This window comes from Caenorhabditis remanei, chromosome III (genome assembly GCF_010183535.1).
Source record: "Caenorhabditis remanei strain PX506 chromosome III, whole genome shotgun sequence".
Classification (NCBI taxonomy): Eukaryota; Metazoa; Nematoda; class Chromadorea; order Rhabditida; family Rhabditidae; genus Caenorhabditis; species Caenorhabditis remanei.
Window position 1 is genome coordinate 3,463,219 of NC_071330.1, and position 18,769 is coordinate 3,481,987.

General features: G+C 38.8%; 2 protein-coding genes across 2 annotated transcripts; both read left to right on the forward strand.

The window, feature by feature from the left end:
- Nucleotides 1-2,229: 2,229 nt before the first annotated feature.
- Nucleotides 2,230-5,044, forward strand: GCK72_008835 (uncharacterized protein; the record flags this gene model as incomplete). The annotated part of the gene is made up of 5 exons (XM_053727072.1): nt 2,230-2,306; nt 3,279-3,554; nt 3,603-3,794; nt 4,760-4,879; nt 4,930-5,044. 5 exons carry the CDS (start codon nt 2,230-2,232, stop codon nt 5,042-5,044), a joined length of 780 nt encoding a protein of 259 aa, XP_053586649.1.
- Nucleotides 5,045-5,632: 588 nt separating this feature from the next.
- On the forward strand, nt 5,633-9,829 carry GCK72_008836 (uncharacterized protein; the record flags this gene model as incomplete). Its single annotated transcript, XM_003107478.2, has 2 exons — nt 5,633-5,854; nt 9,566-9,829. 2 exons carry the CDS (start codon nt 5,633-5,635, stop codon nt 9,827-9,829), a joined length of 486 nt encoding a protein of 161 aa, XP_003107526.2.
- Nucleotides 9,830-18,769: the final 8,940 nt, after the last annotated feature.

The window sequence follows — 18,769 nt, forward strand, 5'->3', positions numbered from 1 at the left end:
ACGAGTTCTAGAATTGTTCTAGATGATTCAGATTCAGAATCCAAAACACGTCGCCTCTTTTCTGATTAATAATTCCTGTTTGTTTGCTTGTGATCGTGTACTTTTTCTCTTTTTTTTCTGGTCACTTGCCTCAAAAAAAAAAGAATATCCAATATGAAATGCATTCGGGTGGGCCTCCGGTTACCGTTGGGTTTTCTTCTAGTCATTCATTCCTGATTATTTTTTATTTCTCTTCTCTTTTTGTCCTATTTTTCCTTTTTTTCTCAGTTTTGTAGATAGAGGAAGTAAAGTTTGTTCAAGTTATTCTCAGTTTTTTTTTTCATTTTGAATGGAAAAGTTGATTAAAACGAGCATTATGCCACCCGGGACATTTTAAAACCGGATGTTTCCAAATCAACAGTTTTGAAACCATTAGTTTGAAACCGAGACATTTCAAAACTGGGGCGTTTTGAAACTGGAAAACTTTTGTTAAAAATTCAAAGTATTCGTTTCAAGACTTGTATGGTTAAAGTTTCATTGTCAGGTTTAGAATTGTCTCAGTTTCGCGAGATTGGACGTTTCAAAACTGTCAGAACTCGTAGAAAAATAAAAAAGACATATATTTTTTTGCCCCTCATTCCCATCTCTATGGTTTTCAAATGTCTGGTTTAGAACCGTCTCAGTTCCGAGATGCCCCTGTTTTGAAATATCGAGTACAGGGAAATTTTGGAAAACTGAATGTTTTGAAACCATACGAACTCAAATGAGGCTTTGTACTATTGAGCAGACGCGCTCCGTCTGACTCGACGAATGCTTTGGCGCGAAATTCAAAAATGTTAGAAAATCGAGGAATACTAGGTACTTCTGAAAATTCGGAAATTTCAGAGCTCACAATAAGCTACGGACCGAAACTTTTTCAGTTTTAAACCGTCCCGGTTCTAAAATGACTCAGTAACTTTCCGTAACTTTTTTGTTATTTCTTTTTCCTCGATATAACTCCGTTTTATCTACTTTGCTCTCTCTCTCACTTCCCTTCTAATCCCATATCCCCATTACTGTAGGATATCCGTAAATCCAGCCGGATATTGCAGTTACAAAAAAGTGTGACGAATGAATGCCTCGACCAAAAAGATTATTTCTAGTCTAATCCCAAACTTATATTTTCAGCAGCTCAACATTTCCGGAAAAAGGTTCGAAAATAACTTTCCGAGAAAAAGGTGTGACGTTGTGACTATGAATAAACGATGACTGAGGATAAAAGAGAGAAAAGTTCGTGTAAATGACTCACACGGTCTTGTTTCATAACAAGAGTAAATACACAAGACTATCTCTTCTAGGCTCCGCCCACTTTTGTGTGTGACTTGGATGACCGTTTCTGAAGAAATAACTACTTATTTTGAGAATATATAGTCTGAGATTGCGACTTCGCATTTTTTGCAAGCGCGCTCCACCGTAATTCATACTTGTCAAGGTCCGGGCCGGGCTTTGTAAGCGAAATTAAGTCCCGGCACGGGTAGTTGCCGCCAAAGTTCAAATTTCAAAGTTTAATTTTGAATTTAAATGTTCGACTATAATTCAGAAATTTCCCATTTTCGATGAAATCTTGAAAAATTTTCATTAAAAACTTTTGAAAAAAATTGGTTCATTTTTTCTGAAATATAGCATTGTTGAATCAAAATTCCAATTCTCACGTTTTTTCCCATTTTAGCTCAAAATACACTCCTGCCAATTTCCCGTTTATCACGTTTTAAGCTCCGCCCCTTTTCTGAAAATCTGAAATCCCTTTTCTCGAACCTACCAATTTGTCTCTTCTCTTCATCATATCAGCTGTTATTGTTGTTTCATAATAACCATAATAATTGCTCAAGACAGAGTAAACACTCCTCCTCTCCTCCCCTCCTCTCCTCATCCTCCCTGTCTCCTTTATCTAAGCCCCGCCCCTTTGCTCAATCATCAAGTAGAAACCAGAGAGTTATCACGTGTGACGAGATTTAGCACCTCTAGATGTGCTCGTTGTTATTCCCTTCCCCGTATTATCCTCTACTTCATTCATTTCGTCTTCTTCTTCTTCTTTTATTTCCTCCTCGTTGCCCTCCAATTGTTTTTGAGCCTTATTTTTTCTTCTTCCGCTTCTGTTTTATTTTTTCGTTATTTTTTCTAGCCTACCCCCCGTATTCCTTCTGGATCCAATTTCCTCTTAGTAGAAAAAGATTCTTTCAGACAAAGAACTTCAACTTCCTCTCGGCAGTCATGGGAAACACAAAATCCACTGAGTCGATTCCGAAGAAATCGACGCGCAGAAAGTCGGCCACCACACCGAGTACCAGGTAAGAATTCTAAGTTTTTGGGTTTGCCAACTAACGGAACGTTGTGTCCTTAAGTTTTGGGTTAAACCTGTTTATCACAATTTTGCTTACTGTAGGTACAGTACCGGTCAAAAGGTTGTAAGCTTTGGCCGTTTTCAATTGAAATTGTCCAAAATTGAAAGTGTTTCATGGTAATAATGATTGTCCCACCAAGAAAGTTTTCAATAGATCATACAGATCAAAAGTAGAGCTTCACTTTTGTAATTGACAACTTTTTTATACGGACACTCCCTAGAGAGTTATGGTCTTTTTAAGACGACAGCTCAAAAATCGCACTATTTTACGCTGAAATTGGTCGATTTGAAGGAGAAATTACTTTGTTGATAAGTAACTTGCTAGTGCTCGTACAAAAGGTTGTCAACTACAAAAATGGAGTTCTACTCTTGGTCTGTACGATCCATTAAACTGAGAAACAAAGACATATTTCTTTCAGCTAACCTAATTTTAATACAAAGACAAAAATTTGAAACAAGATTCAGAATCCATCCCCGAAACCTTTAGTAAACTAACTTCGAATGTTCACTAGACATAATTTTTCGGACCTTTACACACACTCTCTACCTAATGATATCATCTTTGACTTCCCCATAACTCCGCCGTTCCTCTTCCTCACCATCGCTTCGAATTTCATGTTGTATGACCTCTCTCTCACTCGGAATTGAATTTTATTACAAAGTGCCACTGGTCCATCTCCACCCCAGGGTGCCCCATGTTATTTTTATATATCTGTGACGTAGGCAGATTACAATTGTGTGGAAGAAGAAGCCGGTGTCTGTTGGGGAGAGTGAGTGGGCTCATCAATGATGAAGGGCGAAAAAATGAGAGAAAGAGATGTGAACTTTGAAAGGTTATGGGGGATTGGGATTCCTTACTAAAATTACTACTCTGTCCCCCCTTCTAACATCTCCGTTCTAACACTTCCCTCATCTTCAGATCTTCCAGCAGCAGCAGCCGTCCGTCCGTGTCATCCCAAGGAAATCGTAAACCACTACTCTCAATCAGTCAGCGACAGATTATCAAAGGATGTGTGGATAATTCGAAAGATGATCTTGGAGAGAGAATCTTCCGAAGAGTTCTCGAGAAACGAGACGACTTCAAGCAGTTTATTGATAATTTGAGCAAGGCGCAGAGATATGAAAACTCGAATTATTTGAAGCAATTCTTGTTGGGAATCGTTGAAAGTTTGACAGATATTGATGAGATCAACAGGTAAGTCTTAAAGAGACAGAGAGTCTTTTCCAACCTCAATATTTCCAGAATCTCCGAGGAGTACGGTTGCAATCACGTCCAATTCCGTTTGTACGGTTTCAAGCCAGACTTCTTCGCTGCCACAGCCGACGCCGTCGCCACAGAATGCACATTCTTGGATCAGGCCGCCCATTTGACAAGTGAAACTGCGACGGCATGGTATCTGCTGACAACTCATGTATTCTCGGCGGTCAGAGATGGGTGAGTTGGCGGCGGGGTGATTAAGGATTCAGAAGAAGATAAGATCAAAAGTTGTTGGGGGAGATGATATGAATTAAAGATGTAGGAGAGTTGATCACTTACATTTTTAATTGTGCTGTGACTAAGAAATTGAGAGAAAAGTCAGACATCTCAGAGGAGACCTGCCATAACTTTGTTTCGGGGAGAGAGTTTTGTCATGAGTTATACTCTTAAGGGTTGATAGGATCTTACACATAAACTGGTCAGATTGAGAGTTCAAAACTTTTAGGAGTGTATACATTCAGTCTAGAAAAATTTGAGTTGTCCGTTATGTGGATCACCACGTGACCTACACTTTGAGTGGAAAAGCTCCTTATCGGCTCGTACGAAGATAAGGAGCCTCTAAAGAACGGTGTTACGAAAAATTCTGAAAAGTTCAAAGATTCTGTTCTGAATGCTGAAACTGAGCGAGTTTGAATTATGGCCTATTTGCAATTTCTAGAACTGATACTCACAAAACTCGAAAATCTGTTACTTGACCTCTTCTAGAGTACTTCAATTCAAAATATCATACGTCAAAAACTCATTTTCTGTAAAAAGTTATGACATGACTCGTAGAGGTCTTGTGTTACTCCAAAGAACTGTCTTACAAAGTTTTCTGAAAAAAATCAAACTTCTTTCCTAAAGTCTTACTAGAAAAGATCTCCGAGTGACCGTGGAGTTATAGGATGTAACCTATATCATCAGAAAGCTGAGAAAACGCTGATTCCAAATATATTCAGTTTTTGCCCTCGAGGCCTAGTTTGCAGGAAAAACGAGGTCACATTTCGGCCTGGTCTAGTCAAAAAATAGTTGTCCATCTTGTAGTAGACCAAAAGTAAAACCACTGCTCTGAAAAAGTTATGACGATGACAGTTGGAAGTTCATGATGACTTCGTCGCCCTCAAAATCTCTCGAATCGAAAAAAAACCACTCCTTTCTTCCAGCTACTACGCCGAACTCCGTCGTCAACGAAAGTGCAGCAACGCGTTCCGCGCGCGCGTCTCCGTCGACGTCGTCTCCACCGGCACCGACGACGGAACCAGTCTTTCCAGCGCCACCAGAAGGTCCTTACCTATCCTCCCCTGTAATTCACTAATCCAAACCTAGTTTATAGATCTAACTCGCCACAAGAGGAAATTGCCGAAAAGTTCGAACAGAAGTCGAACCAGACGGATGATAATGATAACGAGCCATCCGGCAATTTTCTTTCGCCGCCGCAGATTTATTAAACGTCTTTTTCTATTCTTTTTTCTCTTTTTATTTCTCCCTCCGTTTGTACAATTTCCCACCTTTCATTTCCGTTTATAGAGATTTCGGTCTCTTATAAACGAGAACCCCGCCCTTCACTTCCAGATATTGTCTTGCTTCTTCCCCCATCTAGTTTCTTCCCCCAGTATTTATTTGGTCCCCATTTCATTTCTTGTGTTCCATGTGTTTGTTTCTCCAGAAAAACCCCCTTTTGTCCCAAGTATCGGTACGAAATTATATGTTATTTTTCTTCCCACCAATTCCTTTTATTCCGAAAAACAATTCTTTGAATAATTTTGATTTATTCCGTACAATTATTTGTGTCGTTTTCCCGTTTTTCTGTCTGGTGAGAACAGAAATTGTTTTTTTTTTTCAAATGAAGAGAAGTTCCGGGTTCTTCGGGATACACAGACACACAGATTGGCAGAATTCGGAAAAATTGCAATTTTTAACGTGACCCTTTCTAAAATTTCAATATTCGATTAAAGAAACATCGAATATTCCCGCGACACCCTGTATCCATTTTTTTGTTTCTTTTTGCCAACACACATAGTTCCACGTCATCCCGAATGTCAACGTGTCCAGTTCCACTCACCAACTCATCAGTTATTCCCGTCTCATCGAATCCCCCGATTCCAACTGAAAAAATGGACAGAAGCATCGATCGTCGTCAATGTGGACAGTGTCATCAATCTATTGGAAGTGAGGCGCTCGTTGCCATGAACCGTCTCTGGCATCCGGATCATTTCACTTGCTCTTCTTGCAAACGTCCGATCAAGCAGACTTTCCAGGTGAGAAATTGGGTATGAAGGGTTGGTGTGGAAGGAGGTTTTTGGTGGAACAGGTGGTTAAAACGGACACCGTGTTTTGTATAATTTTTGACCAACTTTGAGAGGGCACCATAGGAAAACTAACTGTCTCACAAAATAACTTTTTATGGGGTCAAACAGACCAAGAGTAGAACTCCATTTTTGTAGTTGACAATTTTTTTTGTACGGACACTCCCTAGCAAATTATATGTCGACAAAGTAATTTCTCCCTCGAATCGACCAATTTCAGTGCAAAATAGAGTGATTTTTGAGCTATCGTCTTAAAATTACCATAACTCTCTAGGGAGCGTCCGTACAAAAAGTTGTCAACTACAAAAATGAAGTTCTAGGATTGGACTACATAGTCAAATAAAAATTTAAGCCTATAAAATAGTTTTTATTCCTGTTCCAACCAGCCAAAATTTCATTTTTTGACTGAAAATAGCAAACGTTGATAATTCAGTGAGCCATACCGTACCACTTCCAGATTGAAAGTATATTAGTGAATTGGAAATTAAAATTTGCTAGTGGTAGTTCTGTTCAAAATCTGAATTTTGTGGAAAAAATGTAACTTGTATGTGAAAATAGTACAGTAGCGGCTACAGAAATTGCATATTCTGTTTTCAGAGAACAAATATTTTACTTTGGCTACTTGGCTCAACGATAAAAACTTTTCTTTGAGCATAAAATTACTTAGACTATGAAGTCCAATCCTCGAACTCTATTTTTGTAGTTGACAACTTTTTTGCACGATGGCATCCAAGTCGGGTATCTCATATTGGAAAAAATCTATAATGTTACATTAGCCGTAGGTTATCGTACCAATTCACAAATTTCCACAATCTGACATGGAATGTACTCCGACTGCTCCCCCACAACTTGCGAGTTTATTGGCTCATTTGATAGATTCTGCGAAAAAAATGACCAATCCACTCAGGGAATTTTGGGCAATTCGCCCACCATTTAGGGCGATTTGCCCAACAATTGGGCAGGCTTGCCGCCACGATGGCGGCAAGGCCGCCCAAATCGAGGGCGAATCGCCCATTTTATGTTATTTCTAGCGTGCGCTTCGCTTGCTCCCCTCATCGCAATCTATTCAAAAAACAGAAGAACATTTATGGATTTAATCAGCATTTATTAATTCGTTCCAAAATACAAAATCAAATATAAAACTATGTATGTGAAAAGAGTTGGTGAGCAAGAAAGGGTTAGACGGGAACAAATTCTATCGGAGTAGTGAAGAGAACGGCGGGCAGTAGTGTGTTTCGACGTTTCATTTAAACGAGAAGTCTTCGGCGAGGGACCTGAAATTATATTTATAATAGTAGAATTCGTTAGTAGCAGCAGTGCTCCGTCTTCGAAGAGATTTTGCTTTTCATCATAGCACTAGTATTATGAGACGGTTTAGCGAAGGAGAAGTCGAATCATGAGCTGTCGTGTCCACTATAAGATAACTTACTTGAATGAGTCGAATCCGCACTGTCTAGCATCAGAAAGTCGAAGTTCCGACAGTCGAATCAGTAGCTGCCGTTAGAAGCTCCGAATAGAGAATAGTTCATTTCCATCGAACAGCGTTCTGAAGTCCCAAATTATTTTATTCTGGATTAATCAGTTTTTTCACTTACGAATATCTCCTTTACTCTCGGATGGCATCTTTTCCAGTAGTTTAAAGCATGCACTTGATAGAATAGTGTATTTAAAACGAATAAAGTAGAAAAATAAGAAATAACGTGGCAGCAAATCTGATGATTTTCAGAGTGCAATAGAGCGCATGTTTATAAAGTGGGCGAATTGCCCTACAAATGGGCATCTTGCCCTACTCCATCCTCACGCACACTCCCACTTCTTCTACCACACCCTCGCCCAACTCTTGCCCAACCCTTGCCCAGTGGGCAACCTGCCCAAAGTGAGGGCAATTCGCCGAAAATAGTGGCAAAACGCCGGCAAGGCGCCAAACCCTCGCCTAAAATTCCCTGAGCAGGAGCTTTTCCGGTGACTGGACCTAATTTTCAAGATATTGAGATTTTTAGAAAAAACGATTTTTGGAAAAAAAAATTTCAAATTTTTTTTCATTAATTTTTTTGTCCACAACGCAGCATGGAGATCAAATAGGAAATACATGTAGTAGATACATAATGTCTTCAGCTACAAAAAACTAAAATTTAAACTTAAAAAATTATTTCGAAAATGTTTGAATTTTTCTAAAACCTAAAGGCCTCCAAAAAAAACTTTTTTTTTTAACCATGAAGGTGTGAGTTTTCAACTTTAAAAAAAAGAACAACTCATTTTGTGTATTTTTTTCAAAAAAAATTAGGGGGTACATGAAAAAATAAATACATTTTGTTGAAAATTTCGGTTTTTCAATATTTTGATGGGTATAGAAAATATGTCAGTTGATCTGTTTTAGCTTTGAAAATTATGTTCAATTCAAAAAAAAACTAACAACCACGGACTTGTAAAACTTGTATCAAAAAGTTTGAATGTTTTTTGATCAGTTTCCAATTCGAGGCAGAGACTCATAAATTACATTTATTTCAGGTAGTGAAAATTTCAAACGTTTGCCACGTGCTTCAAACTTCAAATAAACGGTTGTTGTTTTACAAATATACTTAAAATAGATGAATTAACAAATTCGGTCACTTTAAACAACAATTTAAATTTTAATATTTTTCGAAAATGTCGTAAGGGGGTACCACATGAAATTTTCATAAAAACGTAAAATTCAAAATTTTTGTTTAAAGTGACCAAATTTGTTAATTAAGCTATTTTAAGTATGTTTGTAAAACAACAACCGTTTATTTGAAGTTTGAAGCACGTGGCAAACGTTTGAAGTTTTCACTACTTGAAAAAAATGTAATTTATGAGTCTCTTCCTCGAATTGGAAACTGATCAAAAAACAATCAAACTTTTTGATACAAGTTTTACAAGTCCGTGGTTGTTAGTTTTTTTTTAATTGAACATAATTTTCAAAGCTAAAACAGATCAACTGACATATTTTCTATACCCATCAAAATATTGAAAAACCGAAATTTTCAACAAAATGTATTTATTTTTTCATGTACCCCCTAATTTTTTTTGAAAAAAATACACAAAATGAGTTGTTCTTTTTTTTTAAAGTTGAAAACTCACACCTTCATGGTTTAAAAAAAAAGTTTTTTTTGGAGGCCTTTAGGTTTTAGAAAAATTCAAACATTTTCGAAATAATTTTTTAAGTTTAAATTTTAGTTTTTTGTAGCTGAAGACATTATGTATCTACTACATGTATTTCCTATTTGATCTCCATGCTGCGTTGTGGACAAAAAAATTAATGAAAAAAAATTTTAATTTTTTTTTTCCAAAAATCGTTTTTTCTAAAAATCTCAATATCTTGAAAATTAGGTCCAGTCACCGGAAAAGCTCCTGGATTGGTCATTTTTTTCGCAGAATCTATCAAATGAGCCAATAAACTCGCAAGTTGTGGGGGAGCAGTCGGAGTACATTCCATGTGAGCGCCTTCTCCAAATCTTCCAAAAATCCTATTTGAATCAAAAAGTTTTCTGGAGACCCAATATCCCAGTTTTTCAATATTAAACCTAGTGATATTGAGAGATCTCACTTGATCTGTTTCTGATTAATATGTTAAAAGACTGCATCCAAAAATCTAGTAATCTGAACATTTTTCAAACAAAAACTTCCTATTTTCTCAATTTCCAGGCCGCCGACAACCACGCCTACTGTGTCCAATGCTTCGCCCAAAAGTACAATCCAAAGTGTGCTGGATGCATGGAAACTCTCGTCGATACTTGCCTTCTGGCTCTGGATCGTCACTGGCACCCCCGCTGTTTCACTTGCTCGTCGTGCAACCGTCCACTGCCGAATGGAGAGTTCTATCTGGTGGATGATAAGCCTTATGATTTGGATTGTCATTGGGCGAAACGTCTCGAGAAGAGAGAGCACATGGAGAAAGGAGAGCGTTAGAGTGGAAGGATTCCAAGAAATGCTCCAAGAAATGTCAAAAACGTCGTCTGCAAATCTGCTGGTTTGGTCTTTTTTTTTGAAAGTTTTGTGATTTGAGACATTGTTCTCAACACGGCTTTTGTAAATGTAAATGTGTAATAAAATAGTTTTTAGTGACCTTCGTGTACTCTTGAGAGGTTATTTAAAAAAGTGCACAATTTGTTAAAGTGCAAGAACTTCTGAAAATCGAATTCTAATAATATATCAAGAAAGAGGAACAAAAATTCCCAGACAACGGAATTGGCAGGTGATAAGAGTACTGCTATTCTCTGTCTCAAGATTATATGAATGTTACTTGAAGGTTGTCTCCTCAAGCATGTCTATGTTCCGGTTTGCTTCACTGGGCACAATCAGAACTGAACTTGTGCTAGCGACCACTGATTTTGCTATTTTCATTAGAAAATGAGCAATTTCAGCTACTTATAACGGTGGTGAATGCACTTTGATGAGATCCAATATTTTTTAATTGTATTTTCCACTCCTCAAGCTTCACTTTTGTAGTTGACAATTTTTTTTTGTACGAGCCCTCCCAAAAAACTTACAGATCATCAAACGCATTTCCCCCCGGATCCTACCTATTTCACTATTTCACATTTCATCGAAAAGGTGAGATTTTGGAGGCTGTAACTTTTCAGTAAGGCTCGTACAAAAAAGATGTCAACAACAAAAATGAAGATCTATGTTTGATCTACATTCTCTATAAAATTCGACATAATGAGACAAAGAGTGAGAGAGAGACGCCTTCTGTCTATTTTGCACTGAAAACAAAAAACCTGCTACCCTATACATGTGCTCAAAGAATTTTTCAAACCAGAAGTCGTCGAAACGGATACATCTGAAAACTAGACCAATGAATCCATCAGAATTGTGAAAAATGAATTTTTCTGTCGATTGAGCCCGAAAGCGTGAATTTTGGTCAGAAATTGACTTTTTTGATAGAGAATCGTCGATTTTCAGAAAAATGAGTATGCATTTTTTGGCAGAGAACATTTTTTCAACAAAAATTGCACATTTTGTACTTGAGGATGCTCTGAAACTGTTTCAGTTTTTAGAAAAATAAAAATTGTCTGAAAATCCGTTTTTTCTGTATCAAAATAGTAAATTTCTGAGCAAACTTCCCTTTTTTTTTGGCTCAGTCGATAGAGAAATTCATTTTCTACAATTTTGATGGATTAAACGTTTTTCATCCATTGGGCCGTCTAAAAACCTGAATGACTGGGTTTTAAGTGCAAAAAATAAAATAATTGAGTTAGAACGCGAAAAAAAAATCGCCCGCAGGTTTCTTGCAGCACTTTTTCGTAGTGTGGAAGACCGTGTTGTTATGAATTTGAAGAGTGAGAATTTTTGACGGCTCATCTCACTTATTCGGTTTTCAAATGCCTCGTTTCAAGCTATTCTTGGATTTGGTTCACTGGCATATTCCTGTTCTACCGTACTCTTCTCCGAATATCCCTCCTCCTACTCTTAATTAACTCCCACACAACGTCCTTTGTTCTATTCATATTGAAATTGTGCTCGCCCATCTGCTCTTTCCATTTTCAGATAACACCTGCATCGCACCTGTCGAAGAGTTTTATATCATCATTAACTGACTCAGAACTGTTCACTCACATTACCATTTCAGCATTTCAGTTGTTAAAAACGTAATTTGCTATGAAAATTCAGGATTTTCTCCGTTTTTTACGTAAAGTTCGATGAATTCGACATAAAAAACTAATGAAATCTAACAAATTCAAAAGATAGTTGGGTCCCGGGGTCGGGCAAATCCGTCGACGAAAAATAGAGGTGCACCCTCTATTTGAATTGCCCCTCTAATAGAGTTGCACTCCAACGGACCCTTTGAACAATAGAGTTGCATGCACCTCAAATACAGTTTTCACGGTATCTGGATTACCGTAGCTGGGAAGCTCTTTGTTCCCCATTTTCCCCTTTTCAAATAAAAATGTTGTGTTGATGATACCTTTGTTCCTGTGAGCATCTGGAGAATTGGCTTGCCAATGACCTCTTCTTTGGCGCCTCTTTTCTTTGTTCTTTTTTCGTTCCCCTGACTCGTCGCCAGATGTCTTCTTCACTCCCCCCCTTTCCAGCACACACACGTCGCATTCGAAACGTAATTCGAGAAGTGTATATGAGCGAGGGGGGGGGGGCTCCGCGACTCTTGTTGTGTTGCATCCATCCGGCACGGTGCCACCCGTGTGTTCATCGAAAACAAGTGAGAACATACACGGGGGTTCTTGACTAGCCATAAACATTCCCTCACTCTCTACCAGTTCTTTCTTTGAATCTCTAGCAGTTTTTTTTTGCGCCTTCCTTCCTCCCCACGCGTCTATTTGATCTCATTTTTTCGAAAAATGCGCGACGCCCGACTGGAGGGCAACGCAGCAGCGCCCCAGAGAAGTCATAGACAAACACGGGTTGGCACCAGGCGCCCAGGCGCGCGCACAGGCCCATGGCAACAAGTAAACAAACCGCTCTGAATCTCTATTCGTTTCTCTATTCCAGGTCATATATACGTGAGAGCAGTCCATTCGGCAGTGTGGAACAGAGCAGTGAAGAGAGACAGAAAAGAGCCAGTGTTGCACCCGCAGAGGGTTGAAATATTATGGGAGAGCATCTTCTTCTTTTTTTGCTCTGCGGAGTGGCTTGCGCAGTTGGAGAGAAAATGGAAAATGTAGATGATGGGAGGAAGAGAAAGAGACAGGGAGAGAGATTCGATGAATGGACACTCATTCTGTTTTTTTCTCATTTTTTTGGATATTAAAGTTTTTTTTGCATTGAGAACTAAGACCCCATTTCAATTCTTTGTATCTGAATTTTTTAAAAGTACCCCAGAAAATGCGCTCTAATGACAATTTTTCAAAATGATAAAACCCATAGAAATACCATGGAGGTCGCTACACTTAGTTCGATACAGTTCTTACAACTGCGCTCCACCGAAATGCTCTTGAAAAACGTCTCTTTTTCTCTGAGTCTCTCAATTTCGCACACAATATTCTTCGGTTTCGGTAGAGCGCGATTGTAAGACATGTGTCGTGCTAGTAACTTGGCCATAGACGCTTTTGACTCAGAAGATTCCAAGTTTTGGCGGATTATATATATAGCTTAGCTAATTTTTGCAGAAACAAAATCTCCAGGGTCTAAAGTGCCTATGACCTGTTTTTTGAAATCCGCGTCCTCTTGTTAGGCCACGCCCATCGGAACCGATTTATTTTCTGTGTCATTTTTCAGAATGGTCCTTTCCTTTTGGTTGTTCAGAAAAATCTTCAATTTTTAAATTCTTCACAGAATCTTGACCCTCCATCATTCCCATTTTTGCCTCATCCCATTTGCCACGTCATTCACTTATGCATCACCGAATACACAAACTCTTCCCCCCGTCTTCTTGTTGTTCTCTCTTCCTTTTTCTTTTCTTATTCTTCCCAGGAATTTCGAGGAACTCCTCTTTTCCCTTTTTTCTTTGGCGTCTTTTTGTGTCATCTGCAGGTTTTTTTTGTATTATTGGTTGTCGCTTTTTTTGTGGCTAATCTGAATGAATCAGAGGTAAATAATATGTACACTGGGGGTAGGGACAGAAGGTGTTGCATAAACTTTATTAAACTTGAAAGGTCTGATAGTCTACTGTAGCTCATTGTCAGATGATCACAAGGCTCAAGTTAGAAAACAGAGAATTTTAAGTAAAATGTAAAATCGTTAAAATAAGTCTAGAGTGGAAGATCTTTGAAGCAGGCATGTAGAGCATAAGTAGAAGGTTGTCTATAATCCGGATAAGTGTTCTAACGCTAGCAGGGAGGAAGGTCTGCACTTTCTGAGAAAACATGGGCAGCCCATTTAAAATAATGTTACAGTAAGAAAGTTCTGGGCGACCAGAGGAAGTTTGTCATATTCCAAAGTTCGGAAACTAAAGTCGCCAATCGCTAGCTCAAAGTTCGGCCCGGGGACACGGTGCGGGTATCGTTGCGACTACCGTACTTTTAAACTTTTTATGGGAAAAGTACGGTAAAGAGCCTTAAAGAAACCCACACCTAGTACCCGGGCAGATCTTTGAGCGAGCGGTCGGCCAACCATACTTGCAAAATATCGGCAAAATATCGGCCCGGCCCGGAGTCAAAAAATGAGCACAATTTTTTCACAAAATTTTTCGAAATGTTTTGAAATTTTCATCAAAAATAGTCAAAAATCCTATGTACACTTGAGTTTTATCGATATGTAAAAACATAGTCGAAAATTCGACTTTTTGCGAAAAAATCGAAAAAATTTTCAAAAAAATTCAAATTTTCAAATTTTGGTACTGTGACCCGGGCCGGTGAAAATTCTCAAATCGGCCCGGCCCGGCCCGTTGCAAGTATGCGGCCAACGAATATTGATGGATATCTACGGCTACTGCCTGAAAACTCTGACTACCACGTGGACCAGTGAGGTTTGGTTCGTCACGGAGAACTATCTAATAGTGAAACGACTGGCTTTGATAGTGTCCCCGGTGTCTCCCGATTGTCTTATAATGTCGGTTCATGTAGATCAGTAGTGAGCTCTATAACTTTTTTGTGCGCGCTCCCTTGATATTTCACGAATCTCTTACTTTGCACTATCGATTCGAGTAAGAGAAAGTACTTTGCCGAGCTTGAACTCTTTAGGGTGTAACCGCACAAAAAAATTGTGAACTAATAAAATGGAGCTCTACTTTTGATCTATGGACCACAAATACGGTTGCCAATGTGGAATAATCAGGGGAATCGGGACACACTTACAAAGTCAATCGTGTTTTAACTTAAAGGAGGACTGAAGTCATAATTTTTTATTTCAGACTATGATACTTCCGACAATTCTAACAAACTTTCATTGGAGCATGTGCTGAAAATCACTCTAAACGCTACATTTCCCATTCTCCTGACTCAAAATAATGTGGAAGAGTTTTTCCACGCGGCCGTGCAGTCCTCTCGGACAAGATTACAATCTCAAATCCTCGTTTTCTCAATTTTTCCAACAAATTTTCGTAGTTTACTTTTTTTTTGTTATAAAAACAGTGAGGAAACGAGGGATTGAGATATAATCTTGTCCGAAAGGACTACACGACCGGGTGGAAAAACTCTTCCACCTAGGCTCTTTTTGAGTCAGGAGAACGGAAATTATAGCATTGAGAGCGATTTTCAGCATTATATGCTAGAACACGAGACCCTTCATCATAACGCTAGGCTTATCAGTCTGGTGTTCATCACTGTTCCAGCTTCCCTTCATGAATTCCATGAACACCCCTTTCCAAACTTCTCCTATCTTCTAGCGCCCGGGTACACCCTCTACCCAGCTCAAGCAACTCGAAATCATCGAAAAAAAAATAAGGCTCCTTTTCACTTTTATCTCTTTTCACAGCTGCGAAAAAGGTTTTTTTGAAAAATCGACGTCACCGAAGGCAGCCGAAACACCTGCTCTTCATCGCCGGCATGAAAAGAGAAAACGGAAAAGAGAAGAAGAAGAAGATGGGTGTTATGATGATGGGTCTCGACAGGATTTCGAAATGAACCAAGACTAGTAGTGACAGAAATAGTACAGTAGAACATCTCTACTGATACAATCTGTGAAAACTTCCTAAAGTTCCCCCAAGTTCCCTAGAAAATAACAAATCTAAATTTTCTGTTTTCGCGCAAAACGATCAAAGAGAAAAAGAATAGATGTTATCGAATGAATTGCTATAAAATGTTCATGTTAGTCGGAAGGTGTGTGCCTTTAATTAGCTAATTTTGAAGAAATTTTTCGTTAATTTTATGGGGGAGGAGACTATGAAAGTCGCATCGGGTATATAAGAGGTTGGTGGGATTGGAAAATAAGGAAAAATCATTGTTTCTTTTTGGTGTAGGACAGTTTGCAACTGTGCTCTACCGAAATATTTTTCTTTGCGTTTCTCTATTTTGCTTCTAAAGTTTCAAGAGAGCGCGGCTTCGAGGTTCCTTCGAAACTCCGCCTACTTTTCAAGATGTGTTTTTTTAGCTCCAAAAGTGGCAAAACGCGCTCCACCGAATACCGACCAATGATGTTTCCCTAGAGCGCGTTTGTCACATTTAAGTTTTATCAACTTCTCAGTAGAGCGCAATTGTAGAACATAAGAGGTATCATTAGAAAGCCAAAATTATGAAGATTCTGTACCTGGCCTCACTTTTTGACTGGTGCTGAAATGGGCGGAGTTACGTGGCGTTGAATAATGGATCTCACTTTTTCTTTTTCAGAAATCCTTGTAACTCGGGTTTTTTAAGCTATCGGGAAAATAGCAACAGATTCGAAATTACTATTAGTTCAGCTTTCCAATCACTTGAATTTATTCGAAAAGTTCCATTATTCTTCCTCCTTTTTTATTTTCTTCCCCCTTTTTTCCCACCCGCCAAAAGAAAAGAAGACATCAAAGAAATCCAATCCAAGCTAATTTGTACATACTAGTTTTTTCACTCTCTCTCTCTCCTGGATTTCTTATTTTTCTCATTTCGTTGAGAGCTTAACATGAAGTTGAACTTGTGATCTACATATCCATGTCAGTGATTTTTAGAGATGGGAGGCACATCACACATCTCTTATTTTTGATTTTGGTCTACTTGATCGTTCTACTGAAACTGATCAGAATTCCGTTGAGGAGTGTTCGGTGGAGCGCGTTTACTAGAATTTCGCAGGAAAACGAAAACGCTTTATTCCTGAGGCTCCGCCTATTTTTGGGTTCGTTCGTCGTGCGAGGCATCTTGAAAAGTGGGCGGAGCCTCTGGAAATTATGGAGATTGGATTTTGAGGAATATATTAGCATGATGACGGTTTTGCAACCGCGCTCTACCGAAACCGAAGGAAATTGTATGCGAAATTGAGAGACTCAGAGAAAAAGAGACGTTTTTAAAAGGCATTTCGGTGGAGCGCAGTTGTAAAAGCAGTGCCGAGCTAATACCAAACACGAAATTTCTAGAGACTTTCGGTGGGGCGCGTTTGTAAATACCGTATCAAGCTTGTAGTAGAGCGCGTTTGCTACATCATTTTTTTAATGTATCAACTAATTCCTGCTATTTTGGGGGTTTTGCAACTGCGCTCCATTGAAATTCTCCGATGACTATTTTTCTCAGTTTCGGTAGAGCGCCATTGCAATATCATAGCCTACAATCTCAGTTCTAGAGTCTCACTACCTAATCACCGCCCCTTTTCCTCTCCACTACTCCACAATTAATCTAAAAGCCACGCGTAAAGGGAACACTCTTACTCCCAGGCGTCTTTTCGCCATTTTTTTCAAACACGTATGTCTCTTTTTTTGTCCACTTTTTCTCTATTCCTCTCTCTCTCTTCGGATTCTTTCAGAAACCACCAACAACTCAGTGAAAAAGAGAGAGCGCCGCAGTCGCCGCGCCTCTCTCTCTCTCTTTTTTCCTCTATGTCCCTTTAACTTTTCTCTTTCTCTCTCTCTCTCTTTTTCTCTCTCTACCCTCTCATTTACAACATACAAACTTGACAGTTTATGTACCACACACCAGAACATTTTTTGCTGTCCCTCCCCGTGTTGTGCTCCTCCATTGAAATGAAATCAGACGGATATTATTGATTTTTCGTTGATCTCTTATCTCTTTTCAGCATCTAATCAAGTATGCAAGTACGCTCCATTGCACTTTTCCATTTTCAGCTTCCAACCAACTTTTGGATAGTTGTTTACCTCTATTTGTTGTGTCTATCAATTTCTTATCAATTTTTTCAATTTTCACCCTATTTTTGACTCTCTCCCTCTCTCTCTCAAGGGAGTTTTGGAGTCAGAAGAAAAAACGAAAAAAAAGAAAAGAGAAATTGATGCGAAAGGTAAACTTTTCGCTTGGTTTCTGATTCGAACGTTTTCCATTCTTTTCCCGCTTTCCACACTGCCTGGCGCGCCGTTTCCGCCTTCTTCAACTTTCGAAATGTTGCGCAAAAATCATCTTGTTTCGCAACGTTTTACTTCCTATGCCCAATCACAAGTATTTCCGATTTGTAATGTAAATAAACAAGGTGTTAGAATGAGGAAATTTTTTTCAGGTGCCTTTTTAATTTTTGCTAATTTTTTGTAGAGGTTACTGTATTTTTCTCAGTTTGAGCTCCGTCATGATCTCTTGCCCTCAAGCTGTTTTAGTCGTTTAGACTCTACACGTCAGTGGTCTGGGAAGAGTTCGATTAGGAAGAGAGAAATCAGGAGTCTAGACGAATTTTCATCAAAAATTTCTTGGATTTTTGAATTTTGTCAAAATTCAAAATTCAAAATTTTCGAATTTTTTTGAATTTTTTCAGGGTAAAGTTCAATTTTCGACTGAAATTCAGAATTAGGAGATATTCTGAAAAACCATCGAAAATTTACAATGAAAAATTGAAAAAACAGCAAAAAAAAAAGAAAAAATTGGTTTTTTAAAAATCTGGTAGGTTCGAATTTAGCTTGCCGAGACGCTTCGAATTAGTATAATCATGACTAGGTTTGGGTCTCACCACGAAAAACTACGGCATGCGCCTTCAAAATGTGGAATTTCGTGGTAAGACCCAAACCTAGTCATGATTATACTCAATCGAAGCGCCTTGACGAGCTGAATCTGAATATATAATCAAAATTTGTCTCCTTCAAAGTTTACAGTCGGCCCGGCCCGGGCCTTCAGGCCTTCCCGTGCCGGCCTTGACAGGTATGGGTTTTTCAAAAGATACGAGGCATCCCATTTTGACTCTAAAACTTTCGATTCTCACACTCCATCGGTCTGAAACCCCGCTCTCCTCCAGTTAGCATTCTGCTGACTCAGACCTCAGATTCCAGATTTTCAGAGCACAAAGTCTCTAGGTGGGAGGAGCCTAACCCTCATGCTCACCACCACACAGAATCTCCATCTCCTCTCCTGAAGACTCTCCAAGCCCATATGTACTATTCTATCTCTCTTCCCACCA